At 40.5% G+C, this 22,809-nt stretch overlaps 1 protein-coding gene across 1 annotated transcript in view; it reads left to right on the forward strand.

Moving 5' to 3' along the window:
- GPC6 (glypican 6) overlaps positions 1-6,258 on the forward strand; it is a 998,187-nt gene extending 991,929 nt beyond the window's left edge. Inside the window, exon 9 of the mRNA XM_074378417.1 lies at positions 1,855-6,258. Within this exon, the coding sequence (XP_074234518.1) occupies positions 1,855-2,057 (203 nt within the window). The 3' untranslated portion in view covers positions 2,058-6,258. The remainder of the gene's footprint in view (positions 1-1,854) is intronic.
- The last annotated feature ends 16,551 nt before the right edge of the window (positions 6,259-22,809 follow it).

Below are 22,809 nucleotides of genomic sequence, written 5' to 3' on the forward strand. Positions count from 1 at the left end.
GAGAAAATGTTAAGAACGTGGTATATTGTAGTCAAGTGATCTTATGTGGTATTTAGATGTCCTATTTAAAAAAAAAAAAAAAAAAAAAGAACTGTGCTGAGTTTAGCCTTGCTTTTTCCGGGAAGGAGGGGTGGGACATTGGAAGAGCCCCAGCATTTCCTCCGCTTTAGGTAAATAGCATCTGGCAGCCAAGATGGCTCCAGTCTTTAAGGAGCAACTCAAAGAATGCATTACCACCCTGGGCCACCAGGGGGCGTTTAGGGCTATTGAGTGGAATCATTGAGCAAACGGGGAAACAGCAGACGTTTACCAGGCTTAACAGTTTCCTAAACCCTCCCAGGAACGTTATCCCACTTATACCCCGTAACAGTTCTGTGAAACAGGTATGATTATTCTCATTTTTACAGGTGAGGATGCAGAGCTTAGCGAGGCTAACTGGCTTGTCCTAATTAGCGTAAATAAAAGATGGCAGGTTAAAATCTAGGTCATCTTTGCTGTAGGAACCGTATTTCTTTCCATCAGGCATCATTGCATACATTGGGTTTGATGCTCTCACACATTTTATCAGATTTTCACGTGTCCTCAGCAAGGTAAATGTTATTGTCAGTATCTCTTGAGTTGAGGAAACTGACAGAAGTTGAAGAAACTGCCCAAGGCACATTTAATTATTCAACAAGTATTTATTATGCACCAGCTGTATACCATGGACCATTAAAGGCAATGGGGGACACAGAAATGAGCAATATACACAAAGTGTCTGCCCTCCACAAGTATACATTCTCATGGAGGGAACAAGAGAGCAAGCAATTAAATAATAGACTTGCAAATGGTGATAAGTAGCTAGTAATGGATGGAGACTGATTTGGGGCCCAGGTCTGAGAAGCATGAAGGAACGAGCAGGCCCAGAAGGCATGCTGGGCGTGCAGGGAAGATGCCAGGCTAAGATAGCATACTAGGTGGGCACCTGGGCATTGGTTTCAAGCAGAGAGAGGCAACTTTTTCTGTAAAGAGCCAGATATTAAGTATGTTCAGCCTAGACTGCCATACATGAATGCAGAGTTAATTCAGATAACACAATGGGTGTGGCTGTGTTCCAATATAACTTTACCTATGGACATTGGCGTTTAGATTTCAGAGATACAGCATTCACACATCACAAAATATTATTCCTCATTTGTTGTTTTTTTTTCTCCTAATCACTTGAAAGTAAAAAAACCATTCTTGGGATTATGGGCCATACAAAAACAAGCGGCAGGCTACACTGTTCTGCAGGCCGTGGTTTGTTAACCAATGGTTGAGTCAGAATCCATCCTTGTGCTTAGGAAGAGAACAGCCATGGAAAAAGTAGCCCAAAATATTAATAACAGGTGCCTTCCACAGCTATGTGCTGCTGCTCCTCTGAGTTCCTGCTTGCATTGTTGGTTTTCCTCTTCAGTTGTTTTCCTTTAAAAATATCCTTTCAAAATCCTTTGTAAAAGCCTGGTATGCACTGAGGTCAATAACCCTCAGGTACATAAAGAGCAAAGAATGAAATTTCTTAAAGTAACTTAAATATTGGCCAGAAGAAGAAATACATTACAGATTCCAGCATGGTGGGTATAGCCTCCCGTTGGGTCTAGGGTTCACGTGCTTTTTCAGTCATGTAATTCTGGGCATCAATTAACACTGAGTTTCAGGTGTCTATTTAGATACAGTCTGTCCACCCATCACAGACCTGCCCGTTAAAATCTAACCGGGCAAGGTGGGGTGGGGTGGGGTGCAGGGCCCTCAGATGTGGAGATGCCCAGATCTCTTGTGTGCCCTGCTCTTTCCTGGTCTGGGGTCTAACTCTCTTTTTCTATCTGTCCACACCAGGCGATGAATCCAGCGGCTCGGGGAGTGGCAGTGGGTGCATGGATGACGTGTGTCCTACGGAGTTTGAGTTTGTCACTACGGAGGCCCCCGCCGTGGATCCCGACCGGAGAGAAGTGGACTCTTCTGCATCCCAGCTGGGCCACTCCCTGCTCTCAGGCTCTCTCGTCTGCGTTGTCCTGGCCTTGCCGAGACTGTGCAGATAATCCTGGGTTTTTTTGGTCAGATGAAACTGCAATTTTAGCTATTTGACCGGCCAACTCACGTCTTTTCTTACACTCTTGGACGATGGACCATGCCACAAAAACTTACCGTTTTCTATGAGAAGAGGGCAGTACTGCACTCTGCCTCCCTTTTTGTTTTCCCAAAGAGTACCGGGTGCCAGACTGGACTGCTTTCTCCTTCCTTCAGCTATCTGTGGGGACCTTGTTTATTCTAGAGAATTCTTACTCAAATCTTTCGTACCAGGAGATTTTCTTACTTTCATTTGCTTTTATGCTGCAGAAGTAAAGGAATCTCACGTTGTGAGTTTTTTTTTCCCCCATTTAAAAAAAATAGGAAGAAAATAATTTTCCTTGCAAAATCAGGCCAAACCCCAAGACAACTGCATTTTCAACAAAGAAGTGAACAAGAGAGAAAAATAAAAGAGCTTTCACGCTCTAAGTTGGGCATTATCAGCCAACTCCCAGTGTAAGCACTTCTGTGACAAATCGGGTTGATGAAATGCTCCTGGGAGAAAGTTGGAACATTTTTTTAGTGTAGTGAAAATACACTGTTGTCTTGGAGGTCTTGCACGCTAACCACACAATGCCAAACTGATCTGGAGGTACTGATGTAAATTTAGAATTCCATCTTTAATAGGAGAGCAAAATTTGCTACGACTCAGCACCTCTCTCTCACCCTGCCCAATGTCAATTTCAGTAATGGCCCCATTTTCCTTAATTCTCTTAATGTCTGTCCACTGTATCCAATTGGCACAGGCTCTTCCCTTCATGTCCACTCACTAGTGGACCCCTGCACAAATTCATCCTCCTCGAGGATCTGACACGAAAAGAATCTTCAACAATACAATTGCTTGCTTGATGTAAATTAGATGTTTCTGCCCCATGCTCATTACAGTTCTCAAAGAAGAGTTCTTTTAATGAACCAAGAAGCAATTAGATCCATAAGTGAGTTTTCCTTTTGACCTATTTGCTTTATGTCAATTGGTTTCTGCGTCACAAGGGCATTCTCTTGCAAAATAACTCACAACAAAAAGAGTCAAGACAAAAAAAATATATATATAGTATTGACATGGAGATTTCTTTCACTTTTTTAGTCTTAGTATGATCATCTATTTTTATATCTATATATATATAAAAATCACAGATTTTAACTTCTTAATTCCAAGCTCAGGGTTGACACACCTTTGTAACGAAAATGTTTTGTCAACCAGCTCTTCTTGTTTTGTGCTGCTCAGAGAAGGGATTCCTCAATGATCTGTGAGCACCAAGAATCAAGAAAGAGAATTTTTACGTATCTAACTGTCCATTTATTAGAAGTTTGCCAGGGCACACCCTTCTCGCATGAACGTGCTTGTCCTGGGTTCTCCAGACTGTACTGAACTCATGGGCAGGGCCATGGGTGTGCAGAACTTTCCCAGTCATGGAAACTGTATGCAGAAGGAATGTGTTATTCACGCAAAACCATTGCTTTCATGTACAACGCCTTCAGCCTAGGATTCCTGCTTGGCACTTGGAGAAATGTCCTAATTCGAGAAGTCAGTTTAGAGCCACAGCCTAACTGATCCACCAGGTGTGCCAAAGCCAGGTATTACGCTCCCCCTGACAGAGAGAAGCAAAATAAACCGAACTGGGGCTTTATGAATACAGTTGGCTATCCATATGTTTTTTGGTTTTTATGATGCATCTGAGGTTGGGAAAAAGTAATGCTTCAAGACACCATGATATGCCAGTCACATGTTAATTTACCCATCGGCAGTAATGACACGTTAATGGTATTTTTCGATCTCTGTACTCATCAAGATTCTAATTAGTTATTGATTTAGTCATCGCATTTAAGTAGAACACATGCGGCACAATAGTGTTAAGTATATTTGAGCACTTTGCAAAACTGGAAGTATTTAGAAGCATCTATTGCTATTGTATGCCTAATGAAATATGAAATGTAGGATTCTAAGAGACTTTGTGGCATCTTTTCATTTAAATCTTCATGAAATTAACACTTAGTCTAAGTCAGCATTACACACTTTCAGAAAGCCATCCATTTCACCGCCAAACTTCAGTTGCTTATCATCAATTACACATAAAACATCTCTATGAAGGACCAATCATTTGTGTTTTTCATTTTGTTGTATGTTCAGAAATCCATATTGTCTTTCTCCAATAATTAAGGTGCAATACAAATTAAATCCATCGATTTTCCGGAATATTTGAGTCATAACTTGTTTTTATGGCTTTAAGCTCCAAGTCTTTCCTTTTTAAAGTATCTCCGCATTGTTTTCTGTGAACTAGATCAGAATGCCTTGTTTTCCCTGTGCTTTCACCCCCGCCAGAAAAAGGTTTTGTGCATGTGGATGAATACACATTATATTAATGAATGTGAACCCATGTTCTGTACACTCTAAACACACGGATAATATATAAACGCCTGCTTCCTTGGTTTCAGCACCTTCATTATCAATGCTGTTTGTACTGGTGAGATACAGTGATCCGCGTGAGCCAGGCAGAGAGCTGAGAGCGCTATCAGTTAATGATGCCACAGTATTAGTCACCTGCATGGATGTGGCCCAAGTATCATTCCCATTGTACTTCCTGGTTTTTATCATCATCCTACGCCGTCACAAGATTTTTCAGACTAATTTAACAAGAAAAATTTTTTGTGCCCTAAGGGAATTTGTTGAATCTAGTTAACCCATTTCAGTAAGGACTTTGGACTCTCTCCCTCCCCCTCAAATTAATTTCTCTCATTTTAGCATAGAGATAGGGGATGCAGTGATGCTCCATTTTACTTCCTGACCTGCCCTCCCTTGCTTTGCTGTCCCCTGAGTTCTGTAATCACATCATCACCTCTGTTATGAGTAGAGAGGAACGGGCTCACTGAAATCAGATGCTAGAAATTGTCGGGTGATACTCATAACTGCAAACACTTAGCTTATTGAAGTGCCTCTATTTACATGTTCTTTAGTTATAATATGTATTTTTCTAACGGAAATACACGTCTGTAATTGGTGTATATTATCCTTTGTATGTGTTATAACAAAAACTGAACAGAGGCTAAAGTCTTTAGCAGAGAAGAATGGATTGCAAATTCACGAGTTACAGCCCCACCTTATGGTTCTGTATTGAAGGACAGCCATGACAACCTTCTCTTATTTGAATGAAGGTCAAGTCGGGACCTTGATTGGAGCCATCGTAGAACACCATTACCACTAGCACTCTGACTCCCTTCCAGTGACTTACCCAGATCAGTATCTTGTATTACCTGCTTTAATCGTGAGGGATAGCAAACACTGCTTTGTCTATGCTGAAAAACGCTATTATTCATTGACAAGTGGTAGTAATTATAAAAGTACCATTCGGTAAATCAAACACACTGGAAGTATTACTGGATGCAGAACCCTGATATTTAATTTATATTCCCTGCTGCAGACATTAGCCTACTTTAATTCTTTAGCCATTACATACATGTTTTGGCTACACACTGAACACCAACTAAAGTCCCCAAGGAGGAATTAAAAACTTAGCAAATTCCTGAGTTGTGATTCTTTTACTACTTCTCTTTGCAAGGCTAATTATCAGGTGGGTCGAGTAAAGGTGGAAGTGTGAGCAAAGGCAAGTTTGGATGTATCCAAAACTTGCAGAAATTCAAACCCATTTCCATTTACTTACAGTCACTAAACAATCTGAATTTTAGCTTTAAAAAAAAGGGGCGGGGGGAAGGGGGCAGTTTAGCTTTGCTAACAGAAGAACGAGACCATAACTTAAAAATTTGCAATGTGTTCCTCCTCGGTGGAGACATTAGCCAGTGTTTAGTTTTAGGCCAAGTTCTACAAATAGAGTACTGATTTTTATGCATTTTGGAGCCTCGCTCTATCACAGTTTGCTACAGCACGGGACTCAGGCTAGCATGGGGCCGTTTGAACCTCAGTGAGAGTGGAACAGATACTGGAATCGTTGACCTTGCCTTGTAATGAGGTACTTCCATGAAAAGGCACCTCAAGGTGGCATCCTTGTGAGGTCTCTGTGTGCATATGCATAATATATACGCAGGACAAATGTGTGCACCAATCAAACCTAAAATTTTATGTGACTGTCAAATGAATATTATTTGGGTTAAGATTTTTCATTTCTGATTTGGATAGAAAATTGCTATTAATCTTGTATTAAAATAGTTTTTAAAAATCAACCAGTGCCCTTTCTGCATTTTCTTAACTATTGTCCTAGTCTAAATTTCTGAGCTTTCTAATCGTTTTGTTTGAGAACTTTTTTGAAGCCGCAATATTTTTAAAAGAAAAGAAACAGAACCGTATGTGAAATCAGCACCACTCACCTAAGTACACTTGGCATTTGAAATCAAGAGCTCTCCAGACATGTGCGGAAGAGACCATTCGCTCTTCTTTTTTATTGGTTTCTTCTCTAAGATAAAATTTAGTAGCTTGAGAACCGATGTCAGTACTTTATAAATGAAGACAGAAAAATAAGATAATCTGTGAAAGGAGTAACAGTTTCCCAATTCAGCAAATTGCACTGCTTTTTATATTTCTGAAAGTTTCTGTGCTCTCAGGAAGGCTAAATACTGTATGACATGCTAATGATTCATAATAATTCATTTAACGAATATTTATTAAACTCCGACTCGATGCTAAACCTGGTGTAGGTTCCAATCAATGATTGTCAAAACCACCACCTGGGAAGTACTCATTCTTTACTACAGTTAATCCATTATTATAACTACCTCACTTATTAAAATAATTCTCTTTTAAATAAAGGAAATCATATAAATACACTTATCACAAATATAACATTTAACTGTAAGCAACATTATAATTTAGCTCACATTAGTATTATTCTGACTTCTATTAAGTGATTTCTAGAAAATAGTTAAAGAGCTTTAGGATAATTCCATCTAAAAACCAAAGTATAACAAATCCTATTTGGAAATAAACTGAACCCAATCTCATGGAAAGTAAAAACTTCCAAATGGTTTGGGGAAAAAAATAATAAAAGCACAGCCACTTTTATCAACAATATTTATTTTTATTTGCTCTTTGGATAAATGGGCTGAGATATAGTCTGAATACACACACAAATATGAAAGGTGACATTGATTTTTAAAATACTAACTTGTGAAATAGCTAGAAAGATGTAGCCACAATTCTGTCTGTTCAAACAGACATTCCCAATTCATTTAGTACAGATACATCTCCATTCCACAGACACATTTATTTGCTGATATAAACATGTGGCCAGACATATTTTGTCAGCTCATAAATGGAGCACAGAGCAAAGCCAGAAGGAATAAGATGCCTGTCTTTGTAGCTTGCTTAAGGAGCTTGTGCTCTGGCACTCCTTGGAAACAGAAAGCAGAGCAAGAAAACAGATATTTTCCCCAGTGAGTGTTCGAGTTTGGAGAGAAGCAGAAAGAAGACAAACAAACTGGATTCAAGGCAAGCAGAAGAATATTTAACCTGAATAAAGCCATCTGCTCTTCAAGAGGAACAAATGTCTGTGGAGTTTTGAAATAAAAGAAAAAGTTGACTTAGGTGAGAACAGTCATCTATTCTTTCAAAAGGTGTGTAACAATGTAACTTCATCATGTGCCAGACACAGTTCTGGGTACCAGAGCAAGACGCCATGAAGGAACTGAGAAATGGGATAGTGACTAAGGAGGCGATTCCCCTTAGTTTGCTCCTTAGGAGGAGAGGGGAGCCTTTCCAGGTGATGCTCAGTGGAGCCCTCCCAGGTGATGGAGAGGTCCAGGGGAGACTCACCAGGTGATCCAGTGACAGGAAGGAGACGCCATCTGCAGACCTAGAGACAAGAGATTTTCCAGCAGAATAAAAGCAAGTTAAGGATCTCAGCCCAGGAATAATTTCCGTGTCCTCTTGTGTAGAAGCGGACTAGAAAGTGAGCTGTTGGATGGTGGGAGGTGGTTGAAAAGTTAAACAGGGGAAGCCATGCTAAGCTCAGTAGCCAAAGCCATGGTCTTTTACCACCTGGTAAAGCCAGAGCCCTAAAAGGACCCATCCCTACACAGCAGCCCTGCTGGTGGCACTTACTAGTATTTTAAAGCACATTTTAGCAAAGAACGATGCTAAGATCTTTACGTATTTGATCCTTATAGGATCTCTATGATGTCAGGATAATAATGCTAGTTTTATACTGAATAAAATGAAATACAGTGAGATTAACGAACTTGCCCAGCCACAAGATGAGGCCATGATAGGAACTGAGATCTACAAGAACTTGGCAGAAAAGCGGCGGTATGTGAGGATAATTTTGGTTATTACACGCACAAGGCTGTTCCGAGAATGGACAACAAGTGTGTGAGCAGACATTTGTAATTGCTTGTCTGCACGGAGGATATATACTAAAACTTTATTCTGAGATGCAGAGCCATTTAGTTGCTTTCTGTTTTAAATTGTTTTCAAAATTAAAATCCTAAGTAAATAAATGACTGATTCTGGGTTTCTTGCATGGTGTTGAAGTCAGAGTCGCTGTGAACCGAAGTTTGAGGCCTAGGTCAGGAACACTTGTACCAACTCTGCTTTCCCCTTGTCTGTCAGTTTGGCTTAAACCTCATATTCACAGAAAGCAAATCAGCCGCAGGGCTCAGCCCGACTCTCAGGGGTTCTTCCCATACATTAGTCTCGTCTGTCTGTTCAAGTGGACCCCAAATAGAAAGCAAAACTATCCAACAACTAGTTAATCTAAACAGACTAGTCTGGCTGCTTTGTTGACAAATTGACTACATTTTGAAATTATGACATTGAGACCCAGCTGAACTGAAGTCCTGGTGATGGTTTTTCCAGTTAAAATAAAGACCGGATAGTAGGGTACCCCGTGCCTTCCTTCTTGGTGGAGTTAAAGCTCCTCATATTGTTGGATTCCACCTCACGCCGTTGCCCTCCTGACCTGAGAGAACTGGGGTTATCTGTTACAGGTTTTATCCCCCTTTAAAAGGGACTCTGAATGTTTCATAGAGGTAGGTGAATATCAAGTTAGGAAAAACCTTGTCTACAAAACCCTATTTCCTTCTCTTTCATGATACAAAGCGCCTGATGTTTACATAAAGCATTTTACCCTCAAGGGAGCTTTAGAATTCATTTCCTTTCGCGATCTTCACCACACCTCCATGAAGAGTCACCGTCCTTACTTTACAGACAGAACCACCACCTGGCGGAGCCAAAGTCTTCCACTACAACTCTTCTCTCCCTTTCTGCTTCCTTTTCTCACCCCCAGTCCACCCAAGTCTCAAAGACTTTGCTCAGAATCGCCCTGGCTCCCCGCAACCTCTCACTGATTTATAGAACCGGCCCCAGTAACTCAGCCCCAGGGACCCAGTAACAGAGCCTCCAAGCCGGATCTCAGTAGAATGGTACTCCAAGGGCCTTCTAATTCATCTCTGGTCCGGAATCCCATACTGCGAATCAGCGTATGCTGAATTCCTGCAGGTGAAAAATCAGATGTCCCCAAATTATATTCAGCCAAAGAAGTTTTACTCAAACAGCTTAATTAAAAGCTTGGAGGGAGAGGGTCTAGCTCAGTGGCAAAGTGTGTGCCTAGCAAGCACAAGGTCCTGGGTTCAATCCCCAGTACCTCTATTAAAATAAGTAAATAAACCTAATTATCTTCCCCAAAACAAAAATTAAACATAAATAAATAAATAAATACATAAATAAATAAAATACTTTTTTGAAAAAGCTTGTTGGTAACACAATGTAATAATTGTATTGATTTTTGTTTGTTTGAACTACTGCATGAACTACTGCATATGAGTTGGCACGTTAAGGCTCTTTCGTACAGCCCAGATTCCGTGCATGTGTTTGTTTCTAAGCTTGTGGGTCTTTTGTTTGTAATAGAAATGAGAAAATTTTACATTGAATGGTGTACTAGTAGACGTAGAGCATGAGCCACGAGAAATATGAAAGCAAAATGGATTTCTCTAGGAAAGAAATAAAAAAGACTTCCCCACATCCAAAATCTTTCTTCCTCTAGAGCAGTTCTATGATCTTTCCCTTCCTTGTGTCTCACGAGCAGGGAAGGTGACGTAGGATGGCCTGTAGGAGGTTAATTGGCGAAAGAGACAAGAATAGAAAATCCAGTGCCATTTGAAATACTTGATGTTTTTGACATTTATCTGATCATTTCTGAACTTTCCCTGTGAAAATCTCCTCTCAAAGCGAAGGCTCACTACATTATTTAAAATAATGGCACTTGATGAAAAACTTAAAAAGAAATCACAAAGAAATGCCAAAAAACATACAAAAAGGTGTTCAACATCAGGGAAATGCAAATCAAATGTCAATGAGCTGACACCTCATACCAGGTAGGATGGCCACTATCAAAAAAAAAAAAAAAAACAGACAGTAACAAGTGTTGGCAAGGAGGCAGAGTGATTGGAACATTGTGCACTATTGGTGGGAATGTAAAATGGCGTGGCCACTGTGGAAAACAGTATGGAAGTTCCTTAAAAAACTAAATATAGAATTAGTACATGATCCAGTAATCCCGCATTTGCAGGTATATATCCAAGAGAATTGACAATAGGATCTTGAAGAGAGATTAGTGCTCACATGTTCACTGCAGTATTATTCACAACAGCCAAGAGGTAGACACAACCTAAAGGTCCATTAATGGATGAATGGATGAAGAAAATGTGGTACGTCCCTGCAGTGGAATACTAGTCAGCCTGAAAAAAGAAGAAAATCCTTCCATATGCTACAACATGAATGAAACTTGAGGACATTACACTGAGTGAAGGAGGCCAGTCACAAAATGACAAATGCTAGACAATTCCACTTACATGAGATATCTAAAATTGTCAGGCTCCTAGAAACAGAACATAGAATGGTTTAGAAGCAGAACATAGAATGGGGACATGGAGAAGGTGTTGCTATTTAATGAGTTCAGTTTTGTGAGATGAAAACATTCTGGAGGTCTGTTGCCCAAGCAGGTGCCTATACTGTACTATGCACTTAAAAATGACTAACATGGTAAATTTTATGTAATGTGGTTTTTCACTGCAATATAAATAAGTGAATAAGAATGCAGGTGCTCTATTTTCCAAGAAGTCCAGGGTCTCGTATAGTGTGGGGAATCCAGAACAAATTTATAAACAGCTGACTGTATAGTTGCTGTGATAAATGTCATAAAAGCCTCCACCATGCACCCTGGGATAAAGAGAGAGGCAAGGAAGTGCTGTGGAAAGAGAATCAATTTGAAAAAAAAAAGAAGACAAGAAAAGACAAGAAATTTCAGAGGAACTGTGGTACATCAAATGATTAAATACTCTTCTCCACTCGCGAGGTATAAATAAGAAGTCTCTATGTCTCAAATTGTCCAAGACAGTCCCAGTTATATCTGCTGCCCCAACATAATTAACAGCACTGCCTGGTTTGAATGATAAATTACACGGTCACGGTAGGTATGAATAATGGCTATTCACAAGATAACTTACAATCAAATGCATATGACACCTTATAATTTTTCAAAATACCCACCTAATTAAGGAAGTACCGGGTAATACTATTCAAAACTAAGCTTCCTATTTAAATTCACCCTGCCTGCTTCTGTTGAAAACCATCTGGAATCAGAATCAAGAATCTAAAAATAACGCAGACATTACCAAGTTCACTATATCATCCCAACCCACAAACACCCACCCAATAGCTAAACACCTCAAAATGGACCGCACTTGGAATGTGGTCCCAGGTAAATGACCCATCCTGCTTTTCAACTATTTTGCTGGGTATGTCAGTGACCAAAACCAGGCAATTGGTGTTGCCCCAGAAGTCGTAGTCTGGTTCCATTTGCTGTTGCTGGAAAGATGTGATTTGAGGCACAGGCTCTTCATTTGCCAATCATAGCAGTCCCATTACAAGTTTTGTTTCTTGAGTCACACACATGATCAGTTTCTTGACCTACAGCTCCCTCTAGCATGTGGAACACATGATGTTCACATCAAGTGGTACCAATAACTTCCTATTCATTAAACGTACCCTCTGCCTTTCTCTTCCACTCAAATGAGCATGTGAGAATGCAAGGAAGCAATTGCTATGAAGCTATCATAGGGTTAATGAGGAATTCACACCAACTCACAGATAGTCATTCACAAATTTTACTCATCCAATTATTATTTCTAACGAACTACTTGTAACACTTTCCAATTGACTCCTACCTTGGATTTATAAAACTGCACTGCTCCTCTTAACATCTGGGAGGATGTGTTCCAAGGAGAACAAAGTGTGATATAAAAAGTGTCACCTGCTGATACCCAACATATGAAAAGATACCGCTTAGATTGAAGGTCCCTAGCAGAAAGAAACTTACTTTTGATTAAATCAATCAGCCTTTCAAAGGGTGTTTCAGGCTCTGTTTTGCAGGAGCACTTACTCCTACAGATGTTCTTTAAGTTGGGCAAGTTCATACTGTACAGTACAAGGAACTATATTCAATATCTTGTAGTAACTTACAGTGAAAAAAATATGAAAATAGATATATGTATGTTCTGATATGACTGAAGCATTGTGCTGTACACCAGAAATTGACACAGCATTGTAAACTGACTATACCTCAATAAATATATAAATAAATATTTTATATATATATAAAAAATATAAATAAAGATCAGTTGGGCATAAATGTGTAAATTTACATTGTCTATAGAATAAAGATGAAGGTTTCTACTAGAATTAAAAATATGATACAAAAATATTATACAAGACTTGCAAGATCTAGCCAGTGATCTAATTCAATTCATATATTTATATTATGATATATGTTTGGGAAGGCACATAATTGATCAAGACACATTCCCTCCCCTCATGGAGAAACTGGTAACACTACTAAAAAAAGAATAACAGAAGATTGTAGGTACTATTATTGTCTTAATTAGACAGATGAGGAAACTGAGGCACAAGCAAGCTCAATGACTCTCCCAAGGTCACGTATATGTAGAATTTAGAAGATAGAGAAAAACACTGAAATCATTATTCACAATAGCTAAGATTTGGAAAAACCTAAGTGTCCATCAACAGATGAATGGATGAAGAAAATGTGATACACCCACACAATGGAATATTGTTCAGCCTTGAGGAAGAAGGAAATCCTGCCATTTGCAATAACATGGATGGACTGTAAGTGAAATAAGTTAGACAGGAAAAGACAAATACCGTATGATCTTACATATGTGGAATCTAAAAAAGTTGAACTCATAGAAGTAGAAAATAGAATGGTGGTCACCAGGGGCTGAGTCTGGGGCAAATGGGGAGATGTTGGTCAAACTTCCAGTTATAAGATGAATAATTTCTAGCCATTGAATGCACAGCATGGTGATTATAGTTTGTAATACTGTATTATATGTTAGGAAGTTGCAAAGGAAGTAGATCTTAAATGTTCTCACCACCAAAAAAAAAAAAAGTTCATTATGTGATGTAATGGAGGTGTTAGCTAAGGTTACAGTGGTAATGATTTTGCAACATATAAGTGTAATAAACCAACACATCGTACACCTTAAACTCAATATTATATGTCAATTGCATCTCACTAAAAGATGGGGGAAAGAAAAAGAAAAAAAATACTGAAATCACCAGAGCTGGAAACACAGGGTGATGACTCCAAGAGGTACACAGCTCTGATCGAACAGAGGCCACATTCTGCTCTGCTCTGCAGTAGCGTCAAGGAAAGAAAGAGGCTGCCTTTGGAAGCAATGATCTAGTGTGGCCTCCACTGCAGGCAAAGTACATGAAAAATGGTCAGTGATCACCTCATTTCCATACACGCTTTTGCTCTGCCAAGATTTTTTAAATTGTGCTTCCTGTACATACCCTGGGAGGAGAATGCCTAGCTCTGGCAGGGCATACGCAAAGCCATATGTATATGCAAATAAATACCTACAGGCTAGCTTAACTGATCAAATGGAGACCTGAGGATTTTCCCCCAAAATCCTCATACTCTAAAGAACCAAACGAGGCAAAATATTGACTCGCAAAGTTCCCGTTCAATCTTAGGGGGGCTTGATGACATCAAGACAAACCACAACGACTTTGCAGCGTTTCAGAAATCATCTAACTTCTTGATGGAATCACAGTTTTATCATCATCACGCTTGCTTATTTACTCCTCTGGGAGCAGCACCCCATCATCCAGAATGTTGTCAGAAAAAATCATCCCAGCTGCTGAACTGCCCTCATCACAAATTTTTTTCCTACCCTAGCCCTGCTCTGGCGGTGGGGGAGGGGGCAGAACCAGAGGGGAGAGGAGAGTTCTGACGTTTCAGTGACAGCTAGAAGAAAGTGCTTGACATTTCCTCCACGCTCTCAGTGCCCGCCGGCTCTCCACGTCGCCCTGAGCCTTTATTAACCCCGTGTGGAATATGGCAATGTCCTGAGCCGCGGTCATTAAAGTAAATACCGTTTCTCCCCATAAGGCTCCCCTTAGCCGCTGTGTTCCCTGCACTTGTTTAGCTCACGATATTTCATGCCAAACGTTTCAGAGACAGCGCTCAGAAATCGCAAGGCAGCAAGACTGGGAAATTCAGTGTTCCCATCCATCAGGGGAAGGAGCAGGCTGCAGAGATGTTGTGTTTTGTATTTACTTTCCATTCATTACATGTTTCTTGCTGAGCCTGACTTTTCCACAAATATTGAAGCCTGAGCTGACTAATGACTCTCTATTAACACCAGCTCATGTTGGCGATTATGCGTCTTTGGAAGGCGCTTAATAATTACTATTAAAAGATTCTGCTTTACGGTGATGGCAATCATGCCAGATGTGATCTTGTGTTCTTAGACGAAGGCAATCTTGAAAAGGTTTCAAGGTAACATTTAAAAAGTCATCCTGTGTTTGGTTGCCTAGCAAGATGCCCCATAAGCATTTAAAACGCATAAGAGGCTTGAGTTCAGATAAAGAACGTGTTACCAGATGGCAACAGTAATTACCCTGTCCCCAAACTCAAATTGTGTTTATCCTGTCTTTTGCCTATGAAGTTGCCAGTACGATATCCAGCTTTTCAACCAGAGCACAGCTTTTCATATTTCCTGCTGGTACACATACGTTAATGAATGGGGCTTTTATTAACAGTTGTAAGACAAGAATATTTCAGTCATGTTGTTACACCTACTGCCTGATATAGATCATAAAGGACAAGGATAAAATTTAATTTGCAATAACTCTTTGGAGCCAGAGTAATAGTTGCCCAGGAGTTCTTTGTCAGAGCGTTCTCGGCTTTTCATTAAGTACTCAGCCACTAAATTCTTTTCAACTCTGGCAGAAGGAGCCAGGGAACACTTTGGAAGCTCTATAAAAGGCATTCGCCTAATCTTCAAATCGCTGGAAAGACTCTTTAGCATCTGTTAAAATATTTTTTTCCTTCTAATCTGCCTGAAACTAGTAGGGAGAAAATTCTGAGATGTTTCTTAATTAAGCAATAAGACATGGTGGAGGGTGGTCTAGGCTGAGTTAATCACAGTTGTAAAGCATGGGAAAAAGGAAAAGAGTTAAGTACTCCTAAATCCTGAGGCATCTAATTTCCCTCTGAATGTGCCTTTTTGCATTTATTAATAAGTCTTTTCTTGTTTCAAAAAAGGAAGATCCAAATATGGAAAAGTTCAAATGTAAGGAGAAGGGTCAAGGTTATGAGTGAGGCAGGAAAGAATAAAATAACAAATTTCTCCCTTTGGCTGGAGAGGGGAGGGAGAAGAGGTGCAGAGGACCACGTGGGACAAGGGGGCTCTCGCTTCTGCACGGTTATCATTTAGTCCAGTGGCTTCTGGGAGTGGCCTTCAGAACTGCCTCCTTAACCAGAAAGAAATACGACTGTAAGAACTGCTACATCCAAGACAACAGGGGGTGGTGGCTCCAGCGAAGGCACACGAGCCTGTTCCTCCAAAAGGAAGTCCTGATGCGAGTCCGAGGTATGTGTTCGTTCAGCACATCACTGGTAAAGAAGACAGATCTGAGAGCACAGTTCTCCTTCCCCAAAACCAGTTTGCAACCCCCTTCTTTAAAATCATCAAAAAGGTGAGCGCCTAAATCCTTAAACCTACTTTCTAGTCCTTTTTTTCAAACTAGAACCCAGAACCCCTTACACATTTCTTTTTTTTATGTTTTACATTTTATTGAAGTATAGTCAGTTACATGTGTCAATTTCTGTCACTGCGTACAGCATAATTCCCAGTCATGTATTCGTTTTCATATTCTTTTTCATTAAAGGTTATTACAAGGTACTGAATATAGCTCTCTGTGCTATACAAAAGAAATTTGTTTTTTATCCATTTTTATATATAGTGACATTTGCAAATCTCAAACTCTCAAATTTATCCCTTTCCACTCCCTTTCCCCTGGTAACCATAAAACTGTTTACTATGTCGGCAAGTCTGTTTCTGTTTTGTAGATGAGTTCATTAGTGTTCTAGTTTTCCTTTTTTTTTAAGACTCCATATATGAGTGATATCATATGGTATTTTTTTTTTCTCTTTGTTTCTTCCTTCACTTCGAATGATGATCTCCAGGTCCATCCTTGTTGCTGCAAATGGCATTATTTTATTCTTTTTATTGCTGAGTAGTATTCCACTGTGTAAGTATACCACAACTTTATCCAGTCATCTGTTGATGGGTATTTCTAACCAGCAAATCTGGGCTTGTCAGAGAAGCATCACAACTCAAACTTGCTATTTCTTCAGGCCAGTGACCCAGGAGCTGTTCCTACTGTGTTTATTTAACTCTGAGATTAATGCTAGGAATTAACTCTGGAACAGTCCTGTCATACATACTTCTTGCCTCTGTTTAAAATGGACTCATGCCTTAGTTGACCTCATTTTATGGAAGGACTCATGGACAACAGCTGCAGTAGCAACCACAACAAAAATCTGTATCTGCTCCACCGTCATAAATGTGATTTTCATCCTCAGAAGAACTGGATGGAATAGGTCCTCCATGCCATCCACACACTTCGTGTGGTTCATCTTTTCACTTTCATTTGATGTTTTATTCCCCAAAGAAGCCAACATCTGTTGGTTTGAAACTCTACATTAAATACTAGAATTAAGTACATAACTGGGTTTTTGTACTTTGTCCTCAGTACAGTCAATCCTCATGATTCACAGATTCCATATTTGCAAATTTGTCTACTTGCTAAAATTTATTTGTAAACCCCCAAATCAATACTCGGACCCTTCTGCAGTTGTCCACAGACATGCGTATGCACAGAGCAGTGAAAAACGTGAGTCCCTTGGTGCACACATCCCGGCCGAAGACGAATAAGACGATGCTTTGTTTTCTATTTTCAGCTCTCTACTGTAAATAAGCATCCTTTCTGCAGTCTGTTTAGTGCCATACTGTTCACATTTTTGTGCTTTTTGTTGATGATTTTGCTGTTTTATGACCCCAAATCATAGTGCTAAAGCACTGTCTAGCAGTCCTAAAATTAAGGAGTCTGTGATGTGTCTTACAGAGAAAATGTGTGTGTTACGTAAGCTTCACTCAGGCATGTTGTGTCTGCGGCAGTCAGTTCAATGTCAATGAATTGACGATTTATATTAAGTAAGAAGTCTTTAAACAGAAACACATACAAAACAAAGTTATGGGCTGAAGAAAATGTCAGAAGGTCCTAGGAACCTAACCCTGTATTTCCCCCCAGGGGCAATGATTCAGTATTAGCTAATTCAGGACTCTCTGTGACTTTATGAAACATGACTACCATGAATAGCAAGAATCAAGTATATCATCAAAATTGTTTGCTTTTATGTTCTCCCCAATTCAGCTAGCTCTAACCCAAACAGGTAACATCTGCAATGGTCTTGAGGTTAAATAATATCCATTTTAAAGATGTTTTATATAGTCTCCTCTTTCAGCATCTTAGAATGTAGATTTTTTTTTTAAGTCTTTTGATTTCGGCCACCACTGAACTCTGTGAGGCTATGTTTCCCAAACTTGCCCTCCATATAGGTGGTGTTCCCCTGTCAATATCTGAGGCTACTTGAGCCCAGAGGAGCCCTGCCCAGCCTTGGCCCTGCCCACAAACCTGAGGGCTGAGAAAATCAATTTGTTGGTCTGCCTCTAACCCTGCTGTAAAGAATAAGGAAGCCTGAGGTGGGCCATCTCAAGGAATATTTGGAAATCTTCTTCCAGACTTTTGCTGGCCTGAGGACTCCACTGATGCCCCACACGCTTTCAGAGAATGGCGGGAACTCCCCTTCCACCTCAGTCGGTGCCCCCAGCGGACCCAGCTATGGAATTTACCAGGCCCACCGCCAAATGAAAATGCGGAGTGCCTTGTGCAGGAACCAAGTGCTGTTACAGGTACTCAAATAATACCTTCCTCTTTTCTTCCATGATCTCTCTCCTAACTTGTCATGGTGTTTTCTCAGTTCTCTGTTGACTGTTGTTTAATGCTGAAAAAAATTAAAATCTAGTAGACATTGTATTGGTCATCTTTATCTTGTGTACTGACAGTTTTAAATGAAAATATAAGTGTGTTTTGACTCGTCTGTAGAAATCATTGAAGTTGCACAATCTGTATCTCATAGCTGTACGTGCATAAGTATTTTGTTCTTCCCAGAACAGTGAAAAATTCTGCACCAAACTAACTCGGCTGTTTTCATTTCACTCCTTGATAGCCACACATTATCAACACTCTCGGTCTCAGCTTCCGGACGAGCAAGGGAGGACTGGAAGGAAGAGGAAATCTGCGCTGTTCTTGATTTCCCTTCCAGAAGGGATCATTTTCAGGGCAAGCGGTTGACTAGGAAGGAAGTAACACAAGTAAGAAAAGGTAAGTCGTATCATTCTACTGCACACCTCAGACTTATGCAGTGCTGTATGTCAATTACATCTAAATGAAACAGGAAGCGGAAAAGGAGAAGCTATGCTAAGGCTCTTTGGTCATTTGTGTTACTTAGAAAATCATCGCCTGCTTTCTGCATTTGAAGCAAGTTCTCATTCAAGAGGAAGGGTGGCCTCTCGGGGCTGTCAGCACCTCTGTTTACCGGCTGACGGTCAACATGCTTACTGGTACTCACTGTGTCTTGCTGACTCTCTCATGTGAATTTTGTGCTTGGGGGCATCACAAATGCTACACGTGAAAGGGAAGGCAGGGAACAGCAGACATGCATAGCGTGCACGACCCCCTGCTCACAAACATTGCATTGTTCCGTCAGATGTTACTTACAAAGAGCAAGTTCAAAGATTAAAGTATTAAGAATTTCAAGATGGTGACAATAGAGCATGGAGCCTTTCTGTGCAAGCACAGGATGCTGTGAGACTGAACAGGTCACACATGATAAAACCGGCCCTGGTACCCGGCCTGGGCTGGGCCATACACCTGGAGTCCACAAGTGGCTTCTAAAGTTATTTACAGAAAACATTCACTAAGCTAGACAGCGCAGTTCTGAAAATAAGGACCCACTTCCCAGAGGATAAAGAACCCTTGAAATAGTGAAGGCGGTCATTCAGCCTGGGTGGGTCCCGGTTATCAAAAAAGCCTTAACTTACAGCTAGCTGGGCAAGTGGCAGGAAGTCACTTTAAAAGGCACTGAGATGATTTCATGTACAAAAAACCCCAAACACTGAGCTCTGGACCTGAGTGAGATGCCACATCCATCTTTAGAAAGAAATGAGCATCAGCAAGTTTTTAAAGTTTTTTTCCCAAACCCGTTGTGCCTATAGCAAATGAATTGAAGAAAAGAGGAGACCTCCAACATATAAAGTGGAAAATGGTTCAAAAAGGGAAGTTTGAAGTGGGGGCAGGATGGTAAACAGAACAAGAGAAGGAAGAAGGCGGACAAGACCTCGTTTTAGAAGCAGCGACGTGAGTCCCTCATGACATGTCCCCCAACATGAGAATGAGGGAAGAGAGAAGGTTTCCTGTGAGGGGCTTTTCTTTGAACTCTGAAGGTGAGAATCGGAGTCCAAGCTTCAGAAAATGAGAGGAAGCGGTTGCCAGAAACCGAATGCCGGTAGTGAGGGGAGGGGAGCTGAAAGGGAGGATGAGGTTGGCAGGAGCCTCTGAAGAATGGATAGAAGGAAGAGAGAGGAGGCAGAGGTCACAATGGGTATTGATTGGCTTTGCAAATTTGATCGCCATTCTAAAATCATTTGTGCATCTTTTATTTGAAATGGATTGCAACGCACAGTTGTGCAGTTTGTGTATTATGGTGAAGAGACTCCAAGGTGTCCCCAGGATCCCTGCCCCCTGGTTTCACGCTGCGTGTATTACCCGCCACTTCAGTGTGGGTGGCATCTGTGACTTGCTTCTAATTAACTGAGAACAACAAAGATGAAGGCAAATGTGTGAGTACACGTAGGAGATCACACTATGGAGGACTGTAACGCTTGTCTTACTGAAACTGTCTCTCCTTTGCTGGCTCTAAGAAGCAAGCAGTGTGTTGGTGAGGCCCAGGGAGCGAGGAACTGAAGGCAACAGAAAGAAGCAGATCCTTCCCCGGTCAAGTGGTCAGATGAGACCCGAGCTCTGGCTGAGGCCTTAACTGCAGTCCTGCGAGCACCCAGGGCACCCAGCTGGCCCGTGCCTCACCTCCAAACCCACAGAAACCGGGAGATGATATGTGTGTGTCGTTTTAAGCCTCCAAGTTTCTGTTCGTTCATTATGCAGCAATAGATAACTAACACATGTATGTGGAGCTTTATAAAGCTAATGTTGACTTTTACAGATCATTTAATATTCCTTCCAATTTTATCTTTTCCTCAAACTCTGCCTTGTTTTCCCTGCAGGCTTAAGTCCTAAGTTAAGGCTCTAATATGGACCCGTCACAGTATCTTTCCTATGCTCGAAACATAACCATAATATCTTCAGAGTTTTTTTTTTAATTATGTCATAGTGTATGGAGGGGAAAAGACAAGCTATGTTAAGTCTTTTCAGAGACAAAAATAGAGGAGGCAACACACTTTTGTGTCAAAAGCATTCATATTAAGTAAACTGTTTCTGTTTTCACACTAGGACAAATGAAGTTCTCAAAATTGAAAATGAATGGGGGAAATTCTAGTTGGTTTGTTTAAAAACATAAACTGTGCACTAGACAATAGCAGTTATTCTTTGTGCAAAAGTAATACAAGGAGTAACCAAAGGTCAGGAGGGCTCCGGAGGTTACTTTTAATCCCATCCTTTTCTCTATATTCCTGGAGCCAATGCCAGTTTATTATCATTCTATTTTGAAACCAATCTCATTTTCCCTCTCTCTGAACCCAAAAGCAAAACAAACACAGAAACAAAAATCTTATTCCATTCTTGAGTTTTTTAGCTCACAATAAATTACCAAACCATAGATAAAGGCACTACTGAGGTTATCAGTGTTCCCTCTGTAATAATATAAGGACTGACACCATCAACTATATGTTACAAACCAAACTCTACATGTGTGCTTTCTTGAAGGTTCAACCTGCTCGTTATGAAAACCAGTGTATTCCTAGATTTCATTCGGCTGCTCAGAAACTCAGAGCTGGATTTGGTGTCCTGCCCTGTAATTAAGTTATGTCCAGAACAAGATACTATCAGTCCCTCTCTCCTTTTGCTTCATTTTATCTTTTTGATATTTTTAATTATCCCCTATTTTACATTTTATTTGCCCTTGGCAGCCAAAGTTTCTGAAGGTAAGGAAGGCAAAACTCCCATGGAAATAAAATGGTCCTCCAGTCCATTTTGTAATCACAACACACGGACTTCAGACTCAGTAGCTGAGAGTCAGTGGATGATTACTGGTCATCTATGTGCCAGGACCATTTCTAGGATCTTCGAACATATTATCTAACTCAGTCCTTGCAACCAACCTATGAAGGAAGCACTATCATCCGGTAATGAAAGAAACTTGAGATTCGGAGAACATGCATAGCTTGTCCAAAGTCTAGAACTAGAAAATGTTAGGAAAGGAGGTTAGACGCAACCTTCTGCTTCTTAGCTCAGTGTTCTTTCTGTTACGTCATGTAGATTCTCCTCTTTCGGTTAGTGGAGTCTCAGAGATCATTTAATCCCAACCCCCACCCACCAACTTTACAAAATGAAGTTGAGAGGTCAGGCTGGTTACCCAAGATCACTCTGCCAGCAAATGGAATGCTTGGAACTAGATCTGCTCAGTCTCCTGTCTCCTGGCCCACAACCATGGCTCTCTCTTTACTCCCTCTTGTGATTTAATCCTTCCCATCTTCCTGAGCCTTGGGGCCATTTTGCAGATTTCATCCCTTTTAGTGGTTTGATGATCACTTCCTCAGATGAGTTCCCAAACTAGTGATTGCGGTTCTGAACTTCCTCCTGAGTGTCAATTTGCATCTTCAATTCTCTAAAGATCACTCATTCAAATAGTGAAAACCGTTATTTATTGGTTCAATTATTAACCAATATTTACTAAGTGATTTCTGTGTGGTAGGCACTGTTTTGGACACTGGAAATGAACAAACATCCCTGCCTTTATGACACTTACTTTCTAGTGTGGGAGACAGACAATAAACAAGATGAATAAGAAGAGTGATAATATGCTATGTACTATTAAGTGCTAAAGAGAAAAAAATAAAACAGAGGGAGGGATATAAAGTGCCAAGGTGGGGAGTTGAAACTTTATACAGGGTGCTCAGGGAAGGTCCCACCAAGAAGATGACTTTGGGATAAAAGCATTGAAAGTAAGAGAGCAAGCCATACATGTGTCAAGGAGGAAAGAGAGAGGGAACACCTGTGCAAAGGCCCTGTGGTAGAACATGCTATTGGAGGAATAACTAGCAAACTGGTGTGAC

The sequence above is a fragment of the Camelus bactrianus genome, chromosome 14 (genome assembly GCF_048773025.1).
Source record: "Camelus bactrianus isolate YW-2024 breed Bactrian camel chromosome 14, ASM4877302v1, whole genome shotgun sequence".
Lineage (NCBI taxonomy): Eukaryota > Metazoa > Chordata > Mammalia > Artiodactyla > Camelidae > Camelus > Camelus bactrianus.